We start from the raw sequence: 22,784 nt of genomic DNA on the forward strand, positions 1-22,784 counted from the left end.
CTGTGGTTGTGCTGGAGGCAGAGATAGTGACAGCTGCTGCTGCTCTTTCTTGCAAGGAAGTAGTAAGTGCTTTGTGGGATGAGTGGGGTCGAGGGTATAGACATTCCTCCTGCGGTGGCCAACATGCAGGCCATCAGGATCGCAAAACCTTGCATGTGGGCTAAGAGAGTAAAGAATGAACAGCACCCCCCAACTCAGGTGTCTCTCTCGCTGGGGAGTGCAGTCTGAGATGCTCCAAATGCCAGCTCCTTTTGGTGGGAGCCCAGAATGCCTACACCAGGGTTTCCCAGCCTGGGCACTACTGACATTTTGAGCTGGATAATTCCTTGTCGTGGGGGCTGTCCTGTGCCCTATAGGGTGTTTACCAGGGTCCCTGGCCTCTACCTACTAGATGCCAGTGTAGCACCCACCCCCCAAGGTGTGACAGTCAAAAATGTCACCGGACATTGCTGAATGTCCTGAGGGGAATTGAGAACCACTAGTGTGGTTAACCAAATCAGTATGGGGTTTGCGAGGGCTCCCTTTTCTTATTACCAGGTTTGCCTCATACTGGTAGAACTGGAAGTGGGCTCTCCTTTCTTGGCTCCTCCCACCACTTCCTCACACAGTTCTGGCACAGTGACAGCAGCTTGGGCTTGGAAACACGCCTCTGGACTGTCTTCCATCGTCTGTGCCAAGGGCTGCCTGCTCCTCCTCAGACAGGCGGCTGGCTTAATCTGCCGCAGTCTCGCTGGATTGCGAGTGCAGGGTGATGTCATCGTGCCTTCCCAGGAAGGGTGGAACAAAGGACGGAGTCCCCAAGGACACGCAGCCTCATCCTCTGCTGGGCTGCTAGATAGGTTTGTTTCCCTCCCTTTCCCTCCTTCAGGCCTCAGAAGTGTTTGTTGTTCCCCAAACCATCCATTGTTAGAGGACACACTAAGCTGACTGGACTTCGTGTCTCACTGCTGAGCCCATTTCCTGCCCCTTGTGTGTCATGAGAGTGTTGGTTCTGGTCCGGTCCTTGGATGGAATCTTCCGTGCCTTTTCCAGTGCATGGTGTGAGCTGGAGGAACTTAGGCCTTATGTGACTTTTCTAGCACGCTTACGTGACCTGGGGCCTGCTCGTAAGCCGTGTGGGGAGCGTAGAAAAAGGCAGGAATGAGGACAAGAAAGCCAGCTCTCGTTCCTCTCCTTTTATTTTTGTTCAAGCTCTCCTCCCCCTCCTCTTCTCTCCCTTCTTCCTGGACTTTCTGGGGACCTGAGGAGCCTTTCTCACACAGGTCCTCAGGCTATGTGGAGCAGTTCTCTTCCCCACCAGTGACCTCTCTGCCTCCTCCTGGGGGAGGAGAGTCAGGGATGGGCTGCAACTCTCAGAACTGGGTGCTGGGGAAGGGCACTTACTGTCTTTTGAAACAAATCCATGGAATCCCCTCGTAAAGGAACCTGCTAATTCAGAACCTAAAAGAAGCCAGGAGTGTTTCTGTAATGTGAGATTCACCCAAAGGAGTGACAGTTGGCTGCGGAACACCTTTTGTGCTTGTTTGTTTAGAGATACCATAATCCAAGCAGGTTTTCATTTTGATCTTGTTCCCTTGATAGGCTGGGTGTGGTAGTGATTTTGAGCCCAAACCCTTTAATAACAGCCTCGATACCCATCAAGGGCTTTATTAAAGACATTTCCAACTCCAGTGTAGCACATGAAATGTGTTATAATTTAAAAATAAAAATTAGTTGATCCTAAATACGTCTGAACCAGGAGTTACTTGCTATATGTGAAAAGTACTTAGGAGAAGTTTAATGTCTTTGTATTCTGCTCTGGACCTCCTCTTTCAAAACAGCCAACTTTCAGCCAAAAAATACAGCTCCCTGTGTCAGTGTCATGAAGTTGTTGTCCAGCATGATGATTGCGTGATTAATAATGCATGTGATCTTCTCTCTGTGACTTCTCATGATGGTACTGGTACAGCTCCTTTTTCATCTGCATTGTGCCCCTTACTACCTTTTTCTCATTCCCTCAATCTTGCCCTTTCTGATCCTTTGTCTGGTTTGGGTTGGCCATTGTCCCAGGGAAAGACCCTCTTTTCCGCTGGACAAACTGTTCCTTTAGGGAAGGGCTGAGCTGGGAGGAGCTGCTCACTGCAGCAGGTGGCCAGCTGCCTCACCTGCCAGGCTGGCTACAGTACAGGCTCACCCTCTGGCGGCTCTGCCTGGCTCCCTCCCTGTGCTGGGGTAGCTTGGAGGCCTCAGCAAAGCCTTCCAGGCAGACCTCCCAGGATGCTCTGGTCAGCCTGGGAGCCCAGCATCTCTAGGCCACCAGGTACATGCCTTATAAGCAAAGTTGGCTTTTTAGTTGTCACCTAGTAGTGGTGAAATACATTAAAAATTTTGGGGATCTGCTCCCTTTTTTGTAGATTAATGATAAACATCTTGGTGGGTTTGGGCTTACACTGAAAGGAGTAGATCTTGGGTCTTTTGGTGTAAATTCATGCTACAGAACCAGAAGTGGGGTGGGTAACTGACAGAAGGGTATCTCTGTAGAAAACAGTCAGTGAGTACGAATGGGTACGGACACATTCTGTCCACCCCTGTCGAAGGTTTCAGCAGCCTGCATTTAGAACATTCTGCAGAGGCAAGAAGTTTGGAAACCTGTTTGTACGGATATGAAAGGCCTGTTCTGGGCAGATGTGTCTAGAATTTTAGGCTTTGGATTGGACAGAACTTGATCAGTGAGGCTTGAAAAACTTAATACTCTTTCCTGGATGACTTGGATCTTCAGCTACCGCGCTTTAGACCATCAACTAGCAGTTCCCTTTTCAGTGAGTGGTTGAAGTATGGAGAGTATAGCTGTCCGCTCATCTTACGGAAGGGGACCCTGAACCCAGTATCTCCGCACATTTTTGGCGAAACCTTGGGCCCAGGCCCTGCTCTCCCAGTGCCTGGCCAAATCTCTTTGTACCTCACCACGTTGCCTGCCATTTTTCTCTGCTGTTCATGGGGCGTGGGACTCAGCAGGTCAGAGTGTCATTACAAATCAAGGTCATGAGTGAATTCATCTTCTGATCCTTTGTACATGAGGGAAGCAATTTCTTGCTGTCTCCTTAGCTTCTCTACCCCACATCCCTCCATCTACTGTGTACTTCCCTAACACATGCCTTTCGGAGGAATAATAGTAGCTGCGACTTATACATTAGAAACTTTACCAGATGTGAGGCTACTGGGCAGAGCTGCACAGACCCCCCTGTGCTCCACTGTATCCTCTGGCCTCTTCAGCAGAGAGGAAAGAAAATGAAATGAATGAGAGCAAGGATATTCTGGTGGTACGCTTAGCGGCTCGGATGTGTTCAAGGATTGTACAGTTCTTAGATTCCTGAAGAGTTGATCATGCTTAAGAGGAGCTGAGTTGAGGTTTCATTCAGAGTTGAGTTTTCCTGTTCTTCCTTTGGCTGGGGTCTTGTGACCCTGCTAGCACATCTCTCCTGCCGGCATGCTGTAAATGATGGTAAAGTGATCTCTCTTCTGCTTGCAGATGAGCGTGAAGCTGTGCAGAAGAAGACCTTCACCAAGTGGGTCAATTCCCACCTCGCCCGAGTGTCCTGCCGGATCACAGACCTGTACACTGACCTTCGAGATGGACGGATGCTCATCAAGCTGCTGGAAGTCCTCTCCGGAGAGAGGCTGGTAAGTGGGACTGTTAGGAAGTGACTTTGCACCATAGGTCAGAGAATGGTTTTGAAAAATCAGATATGGACTTGTGTTTCCTGATGAGTTTTGCAATTAATGATGGATGTTTTTGAGAAGGAGAATCTTGATAAGTGAGATGAGCATGTCAGGAAAAGCTCCCGCGTACCATTGTGAGTCTAGGTGATGTTCTTGAACTGTAATCAAGTGGCCTCATTCGGGTAATTTGTGAGGTTACTACCCTTGGTCTGAAAGATCTTGGCTGGTGTCCCCTGTTAAACAGGGCACGGTGCTGCAAATTGAAGGGCCAGACTCGGGCACTGGCTCTGAGATGAATCCGTATCCCATGAGGTCATGGAATAATTTTAAATCTGTTTCTTACGGATCCTTTGGAAAATCTGAGCTGCCGTTACAAGGTGGCAAGAATTGAACTCAGTAGTCTCTGATGTTTTTTGCTTTCTTCCTTGCATGCGTTTTATTTTGGGGGTGGAGGGAGACGCTGGTGTTTTGTCATCTCCTTGGAGACACACAGCTTCTGATCAATTCATGGTGCCTTTCTTGGGCAGGGGAATTGTCAGCCCACACTGAAAATTCTATCCCCATTTTGTTTCCCAGAGCTACAGCGGCTGTCTCTGATGTGACTTTTGTTTATGAACCTTAAAGCAGTCCCTGTAACTGACCCAACAGGTTTTGTCTGGTCTCGGTTTGAAAATAGATGCTAAATTGTACCAGAGCAGATGTAGTCCATAGGTGGTGGTGGGACCGTGCCAAACGCTGACGCCCAGGGATAGAGCCCCACATCTGTAGTGACATCACCGGGAAAATAGGATGCTGGCGGTTGGCAGGGCTGCAGAAAGACCTATTTTTAACTTGAGCTCCACCCTGTAACCTGACAGCTGCACGGGTCTGTATGCAGACCAACCCACACACCTCTGACCACAGGCAAGGGGCTGCCCTGTTACTAGCCTACCAACAGAATTGCCTCTTGAGCCTGGGTAAAAACACGGTTTTCTCTCTCTCTGCCTCTCCGTTCAAGAACAGAGTCCTTTACAAAATCGTGAGGCCACATCTCATCTGTAGTGAGTTTTGTCTCCGCTCTTTGTTCCCCAAGCATACAGGTCTTGTTACCTTATCTTCTCTGAGAGTTTTGGGTCAAGCTAAACAAACTAGAAAAATAAAGGAGGCTTCTGCCCAAGACCATGATGGCTGCCCTGAAGGTAGTTTTAATAGGGTGAGATTGGGAGCAGTTGGGCTCATGTGGAGAGGATAAGGGCCTGTCATTTATTGCGTTTTGATTTGTTTTTTGAAGTGTGTCTTGTGTGAGAACCTAGGGTAGAATTATTGTGATATGCACCTTTAAATTTAATTTTTTGGGGTTTTTTTTGTTGTTTGTTTTTAAAGATTTTATGTATGGTTAAGTAATTTCTGCACCCAACATGGAGCTCAAACTTATAATCCCGAGATCAAGAGTCGCATGCTCTACCAACTGAGCCAACCAAGTGCCCCTAAATTTAATTTTTGTAAGCGGACATTTCCCCCTACCTCTCAGGTCTTTTTTTTTCTCTTCTTTAATAAAAGTTTAGCCTAGTGTGATTATTTATGATTTTATTTTGCTTGTTTTTGAAAATAGCTAAAAAATAATTAAAGGTTATGTGAAGAGAAATTAATTTGAACATTTATTTTGGTTCCAGTAGGGTCCAGTCTTCCAGGCTGTAGGGAGCAAAGTGTTCACCTTTGTAGGTCTATAATTCTTTAATACTAAGAAGATTGTGTCCTTGATAATGTCCACATAACAAATGGGATAAGTCCCGTTGCCCTTTATTCTGAACAGGGTAACAAAAACTTTAGTAGGGAAAAAGAAAGCAACTAACAAAGCATAAATCTTAGTCGGGTGCAGATCCCTCCTACTCCTCTCTTCGTTTGCTGTTAGCAGTACTTTTTTTTTTTTTTTTTTTTTTAAGCCACCCAGAGACCTAGGGGAGGGTAGGAGTGGGGAAGAACATAAGATGGGCGCCATCTCCAACCTCTCAGGCAGTCAGTGCCAGAAATTGCGTTGAGCAGGGATATACCACTTTGTGAACCCCCAAGTGCCTTAACTTCTTTCATTATTCATTCGTCACAGCCAACCTTGATTATAGGTTTGGCGGGTGATTAATCTTCTTATTCCAAAAATAAGGATACCGTAGATAGAGTGAGCTAAAGCTCTTGTTCATTCGGACTGAAGATTTTCAGCCCCTTTTAGCCCCGTGGTTTATTTGGTTCATGGAACTTTCTGGAGGGGACACAAACTATTCTCTGCTCTTGGCACTGGAGGCTGCCGAGGACTTAAGTTAGAGACCCTAACTGTAGGAGATGACCTCCCTGATGGCTTGCCCCAGAGGATCCTTGCATATGCAGAGCACAAAACTAATCAGGCGGTTGGAACTTCCAGGCCTGGTAAATTCTTTTCCACAGCTAAACGTGTCTGGTCACATAGCATTCAGTCAGCTCTGGGCTTTCTGCACCAGTGATCCCAAACCCTATGTAATGTAAACGTTTGCCTTCCATCTGGACCTGAGTGTCAGTCGGCATTTTAGCCCCATGCCTTACCATCAGCTTGGCAGTATATAACAGATGAATGTCTGAAGAACTTGAGTATCTGAATTTACTTTATTAATAAATTCTTGGAGACAGTTAAACCCTTCTTTACAGAGGAGGAAATGTGTCTGATTTTTACTAAGTTCAAAGAAACATTAGCTTAACAACCCAGGCAATTCCACCCTAACCCCATTTGGCTCAGTAAAATTTGAGTTACATTTAAACAAGTTTTAAGTAGGCATTTTGGGTTATCAAGGCACTTGATTCTGCTGTATTGGGAATATCAGGAGGCAGAAATCCCCTTCTGTGGTCCTGGCTTGGACAGGAACTGTGTCTGGAGTTGTCCTTGTCTTTGCCTTGGGTATATCAGTCTATGGAGCAATGAGGAAACTCTGAGGCTGAGCCAGGAAGCTTTTCATACTTGGGTAGGATTGGGTTTTTACTTACAAAAACATTTTTTTCCAAAATCACAATGGACTGTAACTCTTCATAAAGGTGTTGCTTTAAAATCCCTTAAAAAACACAGACCCACCCTTGACTTCAGCATAAACTGAGCAGATAAAAGCTATGACCGCAGAACCTGTGTCAGTCACTTTGTCATCGGTCCCAGATCCCAGGGCCTTGGGAATAATGTTGTCAGGCTTGGACTTTGGGGGTGAAGGGGGGCCCACAGGTCACAACCCAGGTTTGAGGGTTGCCTGTGCCTGCTCCCTTTTCTCCATGGGCCTCAGCAATGAAGAATGGTTCTAAGTAAGGCCGCCAGTTTTCTGCCTTGCTCCTGCCAGGGCACTCACCTCTGACCCAGAGAGGACAAGGTTTTCTGAACACTCTACTATCCCCCAGAGCACTCAACTTTGACCCAGAGAGGACAGGGTTTTGTGAACATCTCTGTCCTTGCCCCTAGCTCCTGCCATTTCCAGTAGCACATGTCACTGGTTTTTGCTTGCCTGCTGTTTTCTGATATTCTGTCTTCTTACTCCGTTAATCAGCGTCAAAGAAGAGAAATCAACAACAGGATTTCTTTTTTCTTTGCCACCGTTAATTCCAAAACAGGCTGAGCTAGGTGGGGAAGATAGATTTACCACGAGATTTGTTAAGCCTTAAATCAACCATGTTGAACTGTGCTGAGTGAGTTTTACATAAAGCCTTTGTTAGGAGAGCCGTACTGGCATGTGTTGTTGAAATGGGGTTTGTGAACTGGCCACAAAATCTACCTGTTGTTTGTAAGATCATTTGTTTGGGAGAATTTTCTTTTGTTTAGAACAACCAGCCACAGAAGAACACCCCCATTAAATTGCAGTCTAATTTTAACTGCAAAAAGTGCAAAACGTGAGTAGTGATAGGTATGCATGATGAAGTACTGAGGGATTGGCCCAGAGCCCTAGAATTCAGAAGGGGCGGTAAGCCTTCTGGATGGCAAGTGTGCAGGGTCCCATGAGGATCCAGGAGGAGGGGTTCGGGTGTGGATGGCAGGAGACGATAAAGGTCAGGTGTCTGCTATGAGGGAGAGTGAGGAGCACTTTTGGTGGTGGGCATCAGGAAGGAACTGGGGGTAGGGAAGTATCCCAGCTAAACTGGAGGTGGTTTTTGGAAAGAGTGCTGATGGTGACTTGAGAGTGTATTGCTTTTTAGTATACACTGTCACATCTACCATCTCACCGAGTTCTCACAGTCTAATGAAGTGGGCAGTTAGACTTTATGGAAGAAATAGGCAGCGCTGACCAGGATCTTGCCCAAGGCCAGTGTCACTAGTAAGTCATAGAACCTGGACTCTAGGCTGCTCTCCTGTTTGTTGGTGCCCTCCTTTCCTGCTGAGCCCTGCTGAAGGGAAATACTCATTGAAAGAGGTCCCAGCCAGTGAGGAGACAGGCAGGACCTAGTGGAACACAGTGTGTTAATCCTTGATTAATTTTAATTGGACAAAAATCGTTTATACTCGTTAAAGCTCAAAACTTGACCGAGGACCTAGTGTGACGTGAGTTTGGCTATGTCATGTATTAGAGGAGATTTTGGAATTAGTGCTTCCCATTGTACCATCTGAATTAATTAGAGCCATTTGTGTGTGTGTGGTCAAACTATTTTTGATTGAAAGACAAAAACATAAGTAAGTTATCTGTCACATTGGAATGTGGAGACCAGTTAGTAGTCTTTTCTCCATTTCCTCTTTAACTGAACAAGGGATCATTAGAATTCACCTTGCAGGTTAGTAAGCCTTTCACTCTCCAACACATACATTGTATTTTATAGCTGGAAGTGACTTTGGTTACCACTAAGTTAGATCCCTTCATTTCATAGGTACTGAGATTCAGAGTAAGTGGCCAGCTGGGCCACCGAGCTAGTATAAGGCAGATAGAGTCCTAGAGTCAGCGTCTCCCGCTTCCCAGGGCTGGTGCTCTGTCCCCCATGTAATCCTTGGAGAGCTGGTGCTCCAGGTGGCTTCAAGGTAACCTGGGACACCGATAAAGAAAAGTCTGAGGGAGTGGGGGTTCCAGGGTGGAACAGCATGGCCCACCTCCCAGGGGGCCTACCAAGACACCCTGCCAGAAATCCTCCCCTGTGTCTTCCTCTTTTACTCAAGGAGGCCAGATCACTCTAGGAAACATTTGTTTTCTCTTTGCCATCTCTAAGCTCTAACAGAAACCCTGCATTGTGATTGTTCTCTAGTTCTGCAGATCCTGACACCCTGCAGGGGATAAAAGACTCAAACTCAAGGATGGCCAGGCAGTGGAGGCACCATGGTGGACCAGGGACCATCCAGCTCCTTCGTTGTTTTCTAAGGGCACTGGGTCCACTCGGGCGGGTTTGCCCAAGGCCACACTGCTTCTCAGAGGCAGGGCTCGGACAATTTGCTCTAATAAGCATTTGGAATTGTGTCGTCAGGTGCTAGGTGGTTCTTTCACCCTGTAATTTCCACTCCTTCTTTGGAGTCTGAAAAAAGATGGGTCTCGGGTGAAGCCTAGGATAGAGCTCTGTTTGATGAAGATTTGGGACTAGAAGGGACAGAAGGGACCTTGGGAAGGGACACAGGAAAAGTGCCTACAAGAGCAGGGAAGCTTGTTAAAATGATTTAAAGGAGGATCCCTAAAAATGGGCGTTTCCTCAGAGGAACCGTTCTGCTGCCACCACAGCCGCCACTCATTTCTGCGTCACATGTGCGTCTGGCATTGATCCTCTCCCCACGTGAATGGCATTTCAGACTGCCCCATCAGAAGTGACCTCCAGGACAGAAAGACACACGTTGCGGTGGGAACGCACCAGTGTCACAGTGGAAATTTAACAGTAATTAATGGAGGCAAGACCGGGAACACTCCTTTTCTTGGCAGAATCAGCTGCTTTTGGGGCGCGGCCTCAAGAAAGTGTTTATTACTGAGGACTGCACCCCCCCCCCGGTTCCATTGTGTTCAGTTTTCTCCATTGTTATCTCTCTTTTCCTTTTAAGAGAATGGAAGTTTAGTAATATAAAAATAGCTCTTTAAAAAAATGGAAACTATCTGCCAGATGGGAACTGGGTCTGTTTCCTTTCACGTGGAAATATGCACCACTCTTAGTTCTTGGTGTAGCAGGAAGAGAACGAATCCTTGCCGGCCACGTGGATTACTCCCATGTGTCTAAACCAGTGTCTTCTCCTCGGTGAAGTGTTACTGTGAGGGTGAAATGTGATCACCGCCACGAACCACCTCACAAAGAGGTTAACTAGTTGCTCAGTTAGTGGCAGCTGAGAATGTTGAGATCTTGGGAGCGCTGTCGTCTCAATGACCAGTGTGTTCCAAGGTATAGCTCTGTGAGATAGTTCATACTTCCTAAGATGAATTTCCCGCCATCACTGCTCCCTTAACTGGCCCAGCTCTTGTGCCCTAAAACATGATAGCAAACCGAACAGGAGACCTGGCAGCTGGTATTCTTGAGTTTTAGTCTCGGTTCTTACTCCCGCTCCTGCTCCGCCACCAGCATTGAACCTCACGGTGTCCTGTTTATTCTTTTGGCTTAGAAGGTGTGAATGCGGAGGGAGCGTCCGTGGAGAGGAAATGTGGGAAGTGTTTGAGAAACGTGAGGGTGGTGAAGGGGGTGAGGTGATAAAGCCCATGGACTAATCGTGACTGTGCAGTACTTAGCCCAGTTTGAATTAGTAGCTGCAGAGCAGTAATAATATTTAAAATGTCTGTAAATCATGTTTCTCAGACTTGTTTCCTAATAAGCTTTGAACTATATAGAGCTCTCACTACGTATAGAAGCCCCAAGTGTCGCGGTTTGGGTATTTTCACATCCTTTCCCCTCCATCGGGACACCACCCAGTCACATTTTTCTCTACCACTTTTTCTTTTCGTTCCAGTCCAGGATTTAATTTGGGGTGTCAGGATTAGAAGAGTGGTTTCTCCTGACCTCAAAATCAGGTTTCTCCTGATTTTGAGCTTGCCTTTCAATTGAAGCATGTCAACTTCTCAGGCTCTTATTGGGAAAGTTCTGTCTAGAGCCTAAATATTTCCTGTTGTCTCCAGAGAGGTGTATTATATCTAAACACAGAGAGAGGTGGGAGTCCCCCTTTTTTGTTTTAGGTAGAATTGTCGGGAGGAAACAACTTCTGAGATGTCCTTTGCTGGGAGAAAGACATTTTGTGTGTTTGAGAATGCCGTATGATTAGCTTACCATTTCATTTATGTAACAGCCCTTTGAGATAATTATTGATGTTCTAACCAGTTTATGGGTAAACAGTTGAGAAGTAGGGCTCTGATTTGCTAGAAAGTGGTGAAATTGTAACTTGAATATAGGCATTTCAACAGCACAGTTTTTGTCCTCTATGTCGAATTGTCCAACAGAAGCATATTGCATAGGGCTGGTTTGCACATGTTTGATGACTGAAAAGGTAAAAGGCCGTGAACAGTAGGGAAATTTTAGGAAATGGAGTTCCTCCCCCTCCCCCCAATCTTGGATTGATTTGAGGGAGAATTGCAAAAAAGAAGAATCGTTCCTGAAAGTTTTCCTTTTTTTTCCCCCCTGCCTTTTGGAAGTTCATGAGGTTTGTTTGTTTTTAACCACTTGAAGGAAGGAGTCCAGTCATTTACCTGAAGAGGCTTGTCTAAATTTTTTTTTTCCAGTTCCTTCCTGGTGTTTCCAATGGCTGGTGCTTTTCAGGGACTTGAGTTGCATCTGGGTCTGCAGTGAACCATCCATTGCTCATCTGGCATGGCCAGTAGCATCCACTGGGGTCCCTGCGACATGGCATGAGGCCTCGCCAACCTGCAGGGAAATGGGACATAGGTTCCACTGAGATTTTGTAGAAAGAGAACAGAGGCTTGGAAGGTCTTGTGTGTTTGCGATTGAGTTTTTCAAGGTTGAGTCTGAAAGAACAGTGGTTATACCTGTGGAGCCTGGGAAGATACCGACAACCCCCCATCTACTCCCTGTTCCCCTCCTCTTTAGCTCCTTCTGATTCCATCCGCACCGTTTCTCCCACCCTCAGTTAGGAAATGACCTCTGCTGCTCCCTTCGAGGCATGCTTGGGGACTGTGTGCTGCAGGAAGTAGAATGGCCTTGTCCTCGTTGCTCTGCAGGCCTCGGCACTGAGACACTTTAGGTTTGAAACAGCACGTGTCGGCCGACCCGTCTCCCTAGTCAGGTGCACAGTTGTTGAAAAGAGAGGAGAGGGAAAAGCTCCGGGACAGCGGGAAGCAGCGTCAGCCTGTCAGCCTGAGGTGCAGCCTGCGCTAGCGGGGGCTGTGCTGGGAGATGGAAAGGAGAGAAGGACAGAGCCGGGCAGTGGAGACATGAGCTTGCTCTAGACCCAGTAGATGATGGAGACCCGCAGAGAATTTCCTGTGTGTGCCTTGATCTTTTGCTTTGTTTATTCAGAATGTTCACCTTCCCAGAGCTTCTTGGATTGGATATAACTGGGTAGAAGGAAGAGACATTGGGCTATTCAAATTACACTGCTCTCATGCCGTCTTTTCCATTACCCTTCTGAGTGAGTCACACCCTTTCTCTCAGCCCTCCGCATCACCCTCACGAAACCGCCACGTGGAAATTCTCCTCATTTTGGTAGTGTGCCCCTTTTCATTTTGAGCCAGCTTTAGGAAATAACCCAGACCTGCAGGTAGCAAACCTATTTTTATGGTTAAAGCAGTCAGAAAAGTCCTCAGGGGTGTTTTGCCAGGCATCTGCAGAAAACTGTGTGGGTGGCCGCAGTAGCTCTGAAATCATTTAGGGAGATTGGGTTCCTTTCTCTCTAACCTTCCAGCTTCTGTGCTCATTTGTAAACTGTGTCCCTTGCATGATTAAACAAACCTCTGAAGAGGGATCACCATCCCTTAAGTAAACTTTTCTCTTGCAAGGATGTTAGGTAAATACTGTCCTTGCACCGAGTGAGCGCACACGTTTTTGAATGTTTTGGTGTGGGTAGGAGAGTGCTGCATGAACGGGCTCTGGGCTCCCAGCCTGTCGATGCCCCGTTGTATGATCTGTTTCTACCCTCTGCTCCCGTTTCTAGCCTAAACCCACCAAGGGACGCATGCGCATCCACTGTCTGGAGAATGTGGACAAGGCCCTTCAGTTCCTGAAGGAGCAGAGAGTCCATCTTGAGAACATGGGCTCCCATGACATCGTGGATGGGAACCACCGGCTGACCCTCGGCCTCATCTGGACCATCATCCTGCGCTTCCAGGTGAGGACACTTGGCCCCAGGATTCTCCCTTCTTCCTGCATATGAGCATCCTTGTGAACCTGGCCTCCCCATTCCAGAGGGACCAGGAAGACCACGTTGAAATGGCATCCCAGAGTCCGGCGTGCGGAGCTGTGTGTCACATGCAGCTGCCGTCAGCACACGGCAGCTACCACATCCTCCCTCAGTTTTGCCAGCCCCTGAAAAGTTCTCTTGTCAGATAAGGAGTTTCTGGGCTGCATCCCTACCCACCACTTGTCTGGTACCTCCTCCAAACGCCTGGTGTCTGACACTAGGCTTTCAGGAGCAAAGATACAAAGACGTGGTTGATGCTAGGGTCCTGGCACCAGGCTGACCGAACTTCACCAGATTGTAGCACATATCCTGGAACATTCTTAGGAGAAGCTGTTTAAGATTATGACACAGGGTGGGCTCCCTTTTCACTTTCTCATTCTCCTTTCGGTGTGAGGAAGCAGTTTTCAGGGGAATTGTGCAAAAGCCTCATGCTTGTTTGATTGGTGACAGTTTTATGGGTCTTTATACTCAAGGGGAAGGCTCTAAGTATAGAAGTACTCTAGGCCAGAAGGTACTCTCAAGGTCATTCTGTGTCATGTCTTCACGTTGTGAGGAAAGGGAGGAGCCTCATCCAGGGTTACAGAGCCGGTCAGGACTGCCCTGCTTGCTTCTGACACTTGAAGAGAGAGCTCTGAGTTTTCAGCACGGTGGAGCACCTCTGGCCTGCTTACTGGCTCTCTCCAGGCAGTCCTTCCTGCTCCTGCTTTTCAATTAGAATTGAAATGCAGGAAACACTTCTTACCAAAGCGTCAGGTTATTCCGCAAACAAATGTCCTAACAGTCCTTTCTCCTGGGTGGCTCTGTTCTCTGTGCCTTTCCTTCCTGTTCCACGCCTTTGATACAAAGTCTGATTGATTTTTCTGGCTAAATAAAAATCTCACCAAAAAAGGGCGAAAGCAGAAATCAAATTATAGCTCTCTTTGTATTCTTCGTAGAACTCTGAAATCAGCCTGTAACCAATCGTTTTCTTTCTCGTTTCCCCGGGGAGTGGGTTTGAGTTAACAGTGTTCTGGGTGTGTATGTGGGAGGAGGGGGTAGGAGCTCAAACAGAGCTGTCCACAGAAACTCCCTAAACGGGCGGTTCCCCCCCCGCCCCCCCAGGCCTTGGGAAAGTTTTTTTACTAATTCAGATTCCCTGGGTCGCAGTCCCAGTGATTCCGATTTAAGTAGTTCTGAAGAGGGAACCACTGTTGAAGATGAAATCATGAATGGAGTTAATGACAACATCAGTGACTCTATTTTGCGAACAGAACTCTTTTTGTAGGTTTCTGTCAGTTCCTAAATGATTTGAAAATGGAGTGAATACCATTAAATCCATTAATTATAGCTCTCATTCTTAGGCCAACAGAGGTGGAATTAGTAGGCCCTTCCTTGAGCTTCACCTCCGTTTTGTAGAGTAAAAAGTTCTCTTTTTGTTGCCTTTGACCGGTAGTAATCAGAGCGTGGAAGGGCATCCTGATGGTGGCCTCTCTTCACATCGGGTCATTGCCCACGTTGGTGAGCTGGCACACGCAGCCCTTTCCAGGATTCTCAGCATGAATTGGGTTGAGTCATTGACTAATTAGCTTCCTGACAGCTTGCCTTTTTCTGTACTTGAACTTGTAAATGCTGATACGTACTTTCTCTTTCCTTTGGGGCAAGAAACATAGGCTGCTGTTGCCGCTGCATGGCCTGCAGGGTTGGTGTCTTACGTGACCTAGCTTCCGTCCAGCAGCTATATTAAATCAGTACCCGTGCCACAAATAGGTGTTGATTCTGCATCAGCCAAGGCCCAGCTCACTTTCTGCTTCCTTTGTGAAGCTTCCCCACATTCCACAGAGATTGCTCTTTCCCCCAGCTCCTGAACATACAGCCTTGTCTTGCATTCCCAGTGCGCATGTGTGTGTGCATGTACACATGTGTCCAGAGCCCTCACAACGTGGCCTGCCCCGTCTGTGCATAGCAGGTATCCATTAAATACTAATGATGACTGTTTCCTTCTGCTGTCCATTTAAGAGAGAGTAAAGGATGTTGTGGGAAACTGGAATGAAAGTCTTGCCTTGTGGAAGTAGGGAGCTGTCATTTCGGAAGGACAGACTGTGTTTCTAAATGACCAGTCTATCTGGAGATAGATTCCCTTCTTCACACAGAAGCGTGAGATGATCGACAGGGGTTAATATGTAGAATTCTACCTGCCTTTCCTGATGAGTCTATGTCTTACCCCTTGAATAAGGTTATTCTTTCACATTTATTTTCTGCACAAGAGCTAATGATCCTAATAATAGAGTTTGGGGTTTATGCACACTCACACTCCACATACTTAGCACAGTTTAAAAAGGGTAATTTTTTAGAAGTATAATTATTTCAGTTTCTGGGGGTTTTTCCTAGTTGAAGGTTTCTAACTTTTTAATCTTATATTTATATATTTTATCCTCCTTCTTCTCTTTTCCAGAAAGAATTCTGGGGCATGTCTTTAGATTAAATGGGAAGACCCATGACGGATCAGGGCAGGGAAGCTTGGAATAGCTAGAGCTAGAAGATGACGGATGGCCTTCTAGGCCAACGCCATTTACCCCTGATGCCTGTCCCACATTGTACGATTATAGGCAAGAATCTAAAGACAAAGGGTATTTAGAGCATTTGTCTAAAATCACATAACTGGTAGGGCGGCCCTTATCCAAAGAGTTAACATTGATGGGTTCCTTGTTAAGAGCTCAGCATTTCATATTCCTTCTTGGTTTAAGTGCACAGTAGCGCTGTGAGGCAGCCATGGTTGCTGGTGCCGTGCCTCTTCCTCAGATGGGACGCTGAGCGGCTTGCCTAGGGACACACAGTAGGCGGTTTTAGACCCAGGCAGTCTGTCGTTGGTGCCAGTAGACCGGGCTCTGTGTGTGATGTTGGTTTTATGCTCTCCGTGTGTGGCTTATGAATGCAGACCGTCTCCGTCCAGTCGGGCTGCTGTAACAAAACACCACAGAGAAGGTAGCCTACAAACACTAGAAATTCATTTCCCACAGTTCTGGAGGCGAAGTCTGAGATCAAGCCAGCCTGGCCTGGGAGGGCCCTGTTCTGGATAGCACACTTCTCACTGTGTCCTCACGTGGTGGAAGATACTGACGATCTCTCTGGAGCCTTTTTTTTTTTTTTTTAAATAAGGCACTAATCCTGTTCATGAGGATCCTGCCCTCTGCTAGGCCCCACCTCTAATACCATTGGGAGTTAGGGTTTCAGCGTAAGTTTGGGGGAGCCACAGACTTTCAGACTGTAGCACAGACCATGGAAGGCTGCAGTGTGGGTGCGTTCTCTGAGAATTTGGTTCAGCTTTTAGGAAAAGGTATATATGCTGTCCTCATCAATGAGGGATATGTGTGAAAAATATTTCATCGTAAAAAGCTCAACCGAAGATTTTTCTGGGGTCTGACGAGGTGCAGGGTGTTTACAGTGAACACTTGTAGTTGGAAAGATGGGCTCTTTTGAGCTTGGAAGTGACCCCTAATGGGAAGGGGGGTTCTGGGAACAGGTAAGTAGCCTTCACTTCCTTCTTATCTCTGCACAAAGCAGAAAACCCAGTCGGTGTTTCTGTGAGGTGAACCTCGAAGAAAGCAGTTTTCTTCGGCACAGTAGGTAGTCTACACGGCTGGGTTGTGATCTGAAGCGTACCCCTCGTGTATGCGTAGAACTGTTCTTCTGTGGCTGTCACTAGGCAGCTGACCCCTCTGTTGGTCTAATACCTGTTTGTACATCTTAGATCCAGGATATCAGTGTAGAAACTGAGGACAACAAAGAGAAGAAGTCTGCCAAGGATGCGTTGCTGTTGTGGTGCCAGATGAAGACGGCCGGGTGAGTATGAGCTCACGGGGTCAGGGCCACGTGCCCAGGACAGAGCACCGCTGCGGCCATCGCTTCTGCGGTGTTGACCACTGTCTCTTCCGCTGCTTCCATGGAGCAGTCTTGTCAGCGCATAAGCAGTTGATAGCTGACATTGTGGCTAGCTCGCAGTGTGGAAGGAGTTCTGACTGAGACTCTGGACCTGCCATCGCCACAGTCAGTTCCTTGTCTTTAGTAAGGAAGCTCCAGGAGTAGTAGATCTTGAATTTTAAAACCCTGAAACCATGTTTAAGAATCACATCCATAATATTTAAAAAAAAAGCAATTGTGGGTTTTCTCCTCCTTTTAATTTTTGCTGCTTTGGGGAAGCTTTATGCAGTCAACTTAAGAGTAGTCTTTTTTTTTTTTTTAAGATTTTATTTATTTATTTGACAGACAGCGAGAGAGGGAACACAAGCAAGGCGAGTGGGAGAGGGAGAAGCAGGCTTTCTGCCTAGCAGGGAGCCTGATGCAGGGCTTGATGCCTGGACCCTGGGATCACGACCTGAGCCAAAGGCAGACCCTTAACGGTTGAGCCACCCGGGTGCCCCAAGAGTAGTCTTGACACGTTACCTGTCTCAGTTTTCCTTCTCTTTATTCTTCCCTTGAAATTTTAGTGAAAATACTTTTTTAGAGAACTGCATCTGTTCTGTTACTCACTGAAATTGTTGGGTCGCATAGTATTTACAACCGATTTTGTACCAGGTGAACTGGAGAGTTATTTAGTCAGAACATCTTTGAGGATAGTTATAACTGTAATGGACACAATCAATTAATGGTAAGTATGGAACTCACAAAGAAGGGTATACCTAATAAGGGGATCAACTTAGTTATAAGCCTTTAATCAGCCACAGATACAAAGTCTGTCAATGGTGTAGAATCGCTGAGTGAATAGGGGTAGGTCTCAAATAGGGAAGTTTTTCAGGGAGATACTTGGTTTATAAAACTTCATTCAGTTCAGTAATAGAAGGAAGAAAGCTGAGTGTCTCATGGACAGGTCATCGCAGCTGCTTCCTCTCTCCCAGAATCCGTATCCTAGTGACCACAGGGTCCTGGTATCTTTGCAGAGGAGAAAGCCAGTAGAGGCAAAGAGGTCTCAGAGGCGTTCGGGTTGTGGTCACTTTTTCCTTTGTAACCATGGTGTTTTAAATCTGAGACTCAGTTCACATCTTTTGTCCAGTTGACTTACCAAGAAAGAAAAGCCACATGGATGTGTGCTTTATTTTTATTTTATAGCAAGCCGAAGTTGAAGCAATATTTGCTCTGACTTGATTATACTTTGGATATTCATGGCCTCACATTTTTACAGTACTTAACAAGCTTTTTCTTGAACACCGGATTTCACAGAACCGTTAATCTTTATTTGGTAATTCTGTTGCTCTTTCTCTTGTGCTTTGTCTCTGTAGGTACCCGAACGTCAACATTCACAATTTCACCACGAGCTGGAGGGACGGCATGGCCTTCAATGCACTGATACACAAACACCGGTAGGTTACATCCTCAGAAACCATACTAACAGTTTTGGGGTAGAATGTGGATATTCTCTTGTCCAGATCTGGGTGACTTTTGACCCTCATATCCATTGCCTCAGATGTTGCGCCACGGTGGGAATTCCTGCGTTGCGTGTGAGGAAAACGTGAGAGAATGTGTAAATTCTCCCAAACAAACAAGGTTGCTCATTATCTTCAGCTCTCTTAATAAACTTTGAACTGTTTGTTCAAAAATCAGGCTTCATTGTTTGATGATTAAATACTGTTATAGAGTTTTTACTCTGCTGAGGGGAGGTTTCTACCATTTTTGGAGTAAAGATCATGTCTCATTGGTCACATGTGTTCTTAAGCCATGGTTTTTGTCATGTCCCACTCTCGTTCTGCATAGGCCTGACCTGATAGATTTTGACAAACTAAAGAAATCCAATGCACACTACAATTTGCAGAATGCATTCAACCTGGCAGAGCAGCACCTTGGCCTCACTAAACTGTTGGATCCGGAAGGTAAGGGCTCGAGAGATGGAAGGTGGGACTTTTAGCATCTCTAGGAGTGAGGGCTGACAGGAAATCTGCTGTCAGTTTATTTGTGCAGTGTGCTCTGGGAATTACTCAAGGAAGAGGAGCTTAATTTCGGTGTGGGAATTACTTGAAGATTTGTGCAAAGGATTATATTTGAAAAGGCCTTGAAAGACAAGTATGATTTAAATGTGTTTGGAGAGAGAGGGCTTGCGTTTGGAGAGAGAGGGCTTGCAAGGCACAGGCACTTGAGTGAGCAGAGATGCAGAACCAGGTATGAGGAAGGTGTGTTTGGGGACTAACAGTTCCATTGGGAATGGTGTTTAGAGTAATAATAGGAACTACCACTGGAAAGGTGGGTCGGGGCCCTATAGGTCAAAATTTTTAGAGGTTATTCATCAGTCATTGAAAGTTCTTTGCAGCTGTGCTCAATGAAGGGACCCTGCCGTAGGCTGTCAGTGAATGCTTGTTGACTGACATTCATCCCAAGGTGGCAAGCAGCCTTGGGATCAATGGGTACAGACCGGGGGTTGGGTGGGTGGGGGGCTTGTAGGAGGCTGTGCAATGTTTGCTTTGAGCAAGAAGAGCTTAAGTGAGGAAGGTGCATCAGGAAACGGGAACGTGTGGATGGAAGAAGGATTAGGATTCGCAGTCCCTTCTTAGGGCTGACTGCCTGGAGGCATGGCGTCCCATGCTCTGCCCGGAGCTGCTCTCTACTCAGGGTCCTTGCAGCAGGACCCTAAAGACTTACTGCAGCTGGCATGCAGCTGACCTGTGTGGGGCATTCCCTCAGGTTGTAGCTCCCTTACTTGACAGAATCCTAATTCCTGGCTTTTAGCAGGAGCTGTCACGGGTACTTTTTCTTATTTTGTTGAAAAGCGTTTGAAATATAAGAGGATTTGTTTGTAGTACTGGAGCTTTTTAGATCACAGCTCTTAGCTGTGAGCAAATACTAGAGAGAGAACACTGTGAGTGAAAGTTTAAAGTTCTTATAAATATAGAACAGGAAGTTTAACTCCCCAAGGGCAGATTGAGGTCATGAGGCTGCCAAGCAGGCTTGCTATTTTCCAATGCATTAGATTCACTGATATGTTCCCTATACAGGAAGCTGGGATAAAATTATCTTTGTGCTAACCCATTAAATGATTTCTTAATATAAACAAAACTAAAATTCCTTGGGCTGTGATTAATCTTTCTTCTTAACTCCTATTTTAACTATGAGAAGACATTCTTCTTCAGCCATAGCTCTTTGTGCTAAATAACCTTTTTCTTTTTAATAACTTGCTCATTAGTTAATCTTTCCAGTCACTTCCCAGTATGAAAAAGGAAATATATATTTCCCAGATCACAAGACAAGGAGCTAAAAAAGGCAGTTGATGTCACTTATCCTGTGGGTTTGATCTTGATTCTTAGTTGTCCTTAGCTCTTGTTAGGTGTCCAGTGCCCCAGAGAGCATCGGCTAAGATACAGTTGCAGACAAGGTACAAAACCCACAGGGGTTTTGCCTGCTCACATCTTCCCAGTTGTGTCAACCTTTTGTGTTGATTAAATTGCATACAGGATTTGTATTTGTATTTTGTATTTTTGGCCTTCCTCCGTTTCTCTCTCCTTGGGGCATACTGGGATGGGACCGAGCAGGTGCAGAGGTGGCTAGAGGGACTATTAGGGTGGAATTAGTAGCTACTGTTCTGGCCTCCACTGCCATAGGCTGCCTTGGAGACATTGGGCAGGAGCTTTCCAGCCCTGTGCCCTAGCGTTCTCATCTTTAAAATAAGAGAAATGATCCTGCCTCCCACAGGGCTGCCAGGAAGATAGAAGGCACATGTGTGAATGCATTCGGAAAAAGAACCTGATTATCACTTAAGGGTCATCCTATGTATTCTCTTTTCTGTCTGTCCCAAGTTAAGTGTGTCACCCAATATTGCCATACCTCAAACAATTGCCATCTTCATACATTTATTGCCTCCCTTAGTGAATACTTACTGACTACCTGCTTTATGCAAGACTACACACCAGGAATTTGAGAGAGGGAACAGCACGGGGCATACCCAGACACAGGGTTCCTAACCCTTGGGGATGTAGTCTTGTAAAACAAAGAAAATAAGTGTAAGTAAATTATAGTACCTGGCAGAGAGTGGACTGTTTATCCATGTAAACAGAGTCTTGAAGGGAACGGAGGAGAGACAGTAATTCTGGCTGTAGGGATTGGAAACAGCTGTGTTAGAGCAGTAACTTCTCAGGTGGACCCTGAAGGATGGAAAGAAGGTGATGGGGTGGGGAAAGACCTTTGAGGCAAAGGGAAATTGTGAGTAAAGTGAAGGAATATTGGGAACTGTGGAGTGTGTATGGGTAATGTTGAATAGTCCAGTTTGGCTCAGATTGTGCCTGAGAAAAATAGTAGGCTCTAGAATTAGAAGTGTCACAGCAGTGGTTGGCTCTTGTAGGGAGCCTGAAAAATACTCAATGGTTGGAAGGAAGAGAAGGAAAGTAAGGCAAATTCTAGAGAATTAAGGGGCTTAGACTTGATTTTTGTAGATTATAGGGCACTTTTGAGTAATTTTGAGCTAGGAGAAAGTGTGTTTGCAGCCATGCTTCTGGAAGATCAACCAGGGAAAACGTGTCAAGTGAATTGGGTAGTAGGGAAACCCAATGAGGAAGCTCTTGCTTCTGGTCTGCTTATGTGACCATGAGAGTCTGAATCATGAGTGACAATAAAGATTCCATAGATAGAGTCATCTGGACTCCGATTTGGTGACTAATTGAATACCGGGTAACAATAAGATAGGGATGTCCAAAGACTCAGTGACTGGAAGCAGTTCTGGTGGCATCAGCAGAAATGCAGATTCAGGAAACACGAGCCCAGTTTGGGAGTGGAAGTGGGCAGGGAGATGAGCGTGCTGCGCCTGGCTAGTCGCCACGCTGCTAAGAATTCAGTGAGACTTCTCGTTTTTCTGTAGTAGTTTTCTTCTTGGTAGCTTGGGATCCTGGAGAGGAAAGGTCATGTCTCTTAAGACTTTCATGTCCTTAATAAATAAAATAAAAATAAAAGACTTCTATGTCCTATTACAGTAGAAGTCATTTATGAATATTCATATCATGAAAGAGTCAGGGAGATGGTTTCATCCTCATTAGCCTTGTAATTAATGCACTGATGGCAGAACTCTTAAATATAAACGTTGAAGACACTAGCCTGTTTCAGTGTTCAGCAGTTATTCTGGGTTGTTCCTGCTGCCTGGGTGGTCGCACCATGAGCAGAGTACTGAACAAAACCTTCTCCGGGTTACAGATATCAGTGTGGACCACCCTGATGAGAAGTCCATTATCACTTATGTGGTGACCTATTACCACTACTTCTCTAAGATGAAGGCCTTGGCCGTTGAAGGAAAACGAATTGGAAAGGTGAGTTCACACCAATTTTATACGTTGTGAGACATGATTAAAGTTCACGTCTTAACGTACCGCCACTGAGCACCTTGTTCTCCCAGGAGCTCATCAGAAGCAGGGAAGTAGGCAGAAGCCTCTCTATCCCTAAGAGTGACGGGAGTAGGAGCAGCAGCTGCAGTGTTTAGGGAGAGATTTGAGGGGCATCTCAGACCCAGAGACACTCCTCCCCTCAACCTTACCAGATAATGGGGTATTGGAAATCTGATGAGTTGGCTGATGTCATGGGTATGAAATCCTACTTATCCAGTTGGAAGGGCCCCACTGTTACGCTTTTTTATTTTTCATTTGGCTGATGTTCACCTGCCATATATTTCAAAACACATCAGACCAGATGATATTGTCTTCTCAATGCAACGAGAATGGAAAATTCATGGACATTCATGGGACAGGACCAAGCAAAACAGAGCCCTTTTTGTTTGTCTAGGAATTCTGGAGCCGAGGCAACAGGAGTCATTGAGAATCTTAAACCCTTTGCCTGGGGGTTGGGAGGTTACAGAACCAATTACACTTGAGTTAAGCTGTCA

At 46.1% G+C, this 22,784-nt stretch overlaps 1 protein-coding gene across 3 annotated transcripts in view; it reads left to right on the forward strand.

The window, feature by feature from the left end:
* The window catches only part of SPTBN1 (spectrin beta, non-erythrocytic 1), a 190,345-nt gene that overhangs the window by 116,642 nt on the left and 50,919 nt on the right, over window positions 1-22,784 (forward strand). For all 3 annotated transcript variants that reach the window (XM_045787980.2, XM_087863401.1, XM_045787982.2), the window contains 6 exons: window positions 3,509-3,660; window positions 12,719-12,892; window positions 16,692-16,783; window positions 18,217-18,297; window positions 18,689-18,804; window positions 22,103-22,215. In XM_045787980.2, the coding sequence (XP_045643936.1) occupies window positions 3,509-3,660; window positions 12,719-12,892; window positions 16,692-16,783; window positions 18,217-18,297; window positions 18,689-18,804; window positions 22,103-22,215 (728 nt within the window). The remainder of the gene's footprint in view (window positions 1-3,508; window positions 3,661-12,718; window positions 12,893-16,691; window positions 16,784-18,216; window positions 18,298-18,688; window positions 18,805-22,102; window positions 22,216-22,784) is intronic.

Source organism: Ursus americanus, chromosome 7 (genome assembly GCF_024610735.1).
Source record: "Ursus americanus isolate L20-20 chromosome 7, mUrsAme1.1.p, whole genome shotgun sequence".
Lineage (NCBI taxonomy): Eukaryota > Metazoa > Chordata > Mammalia > Carnivora > Ursidae > Ursus > Ursus americanus.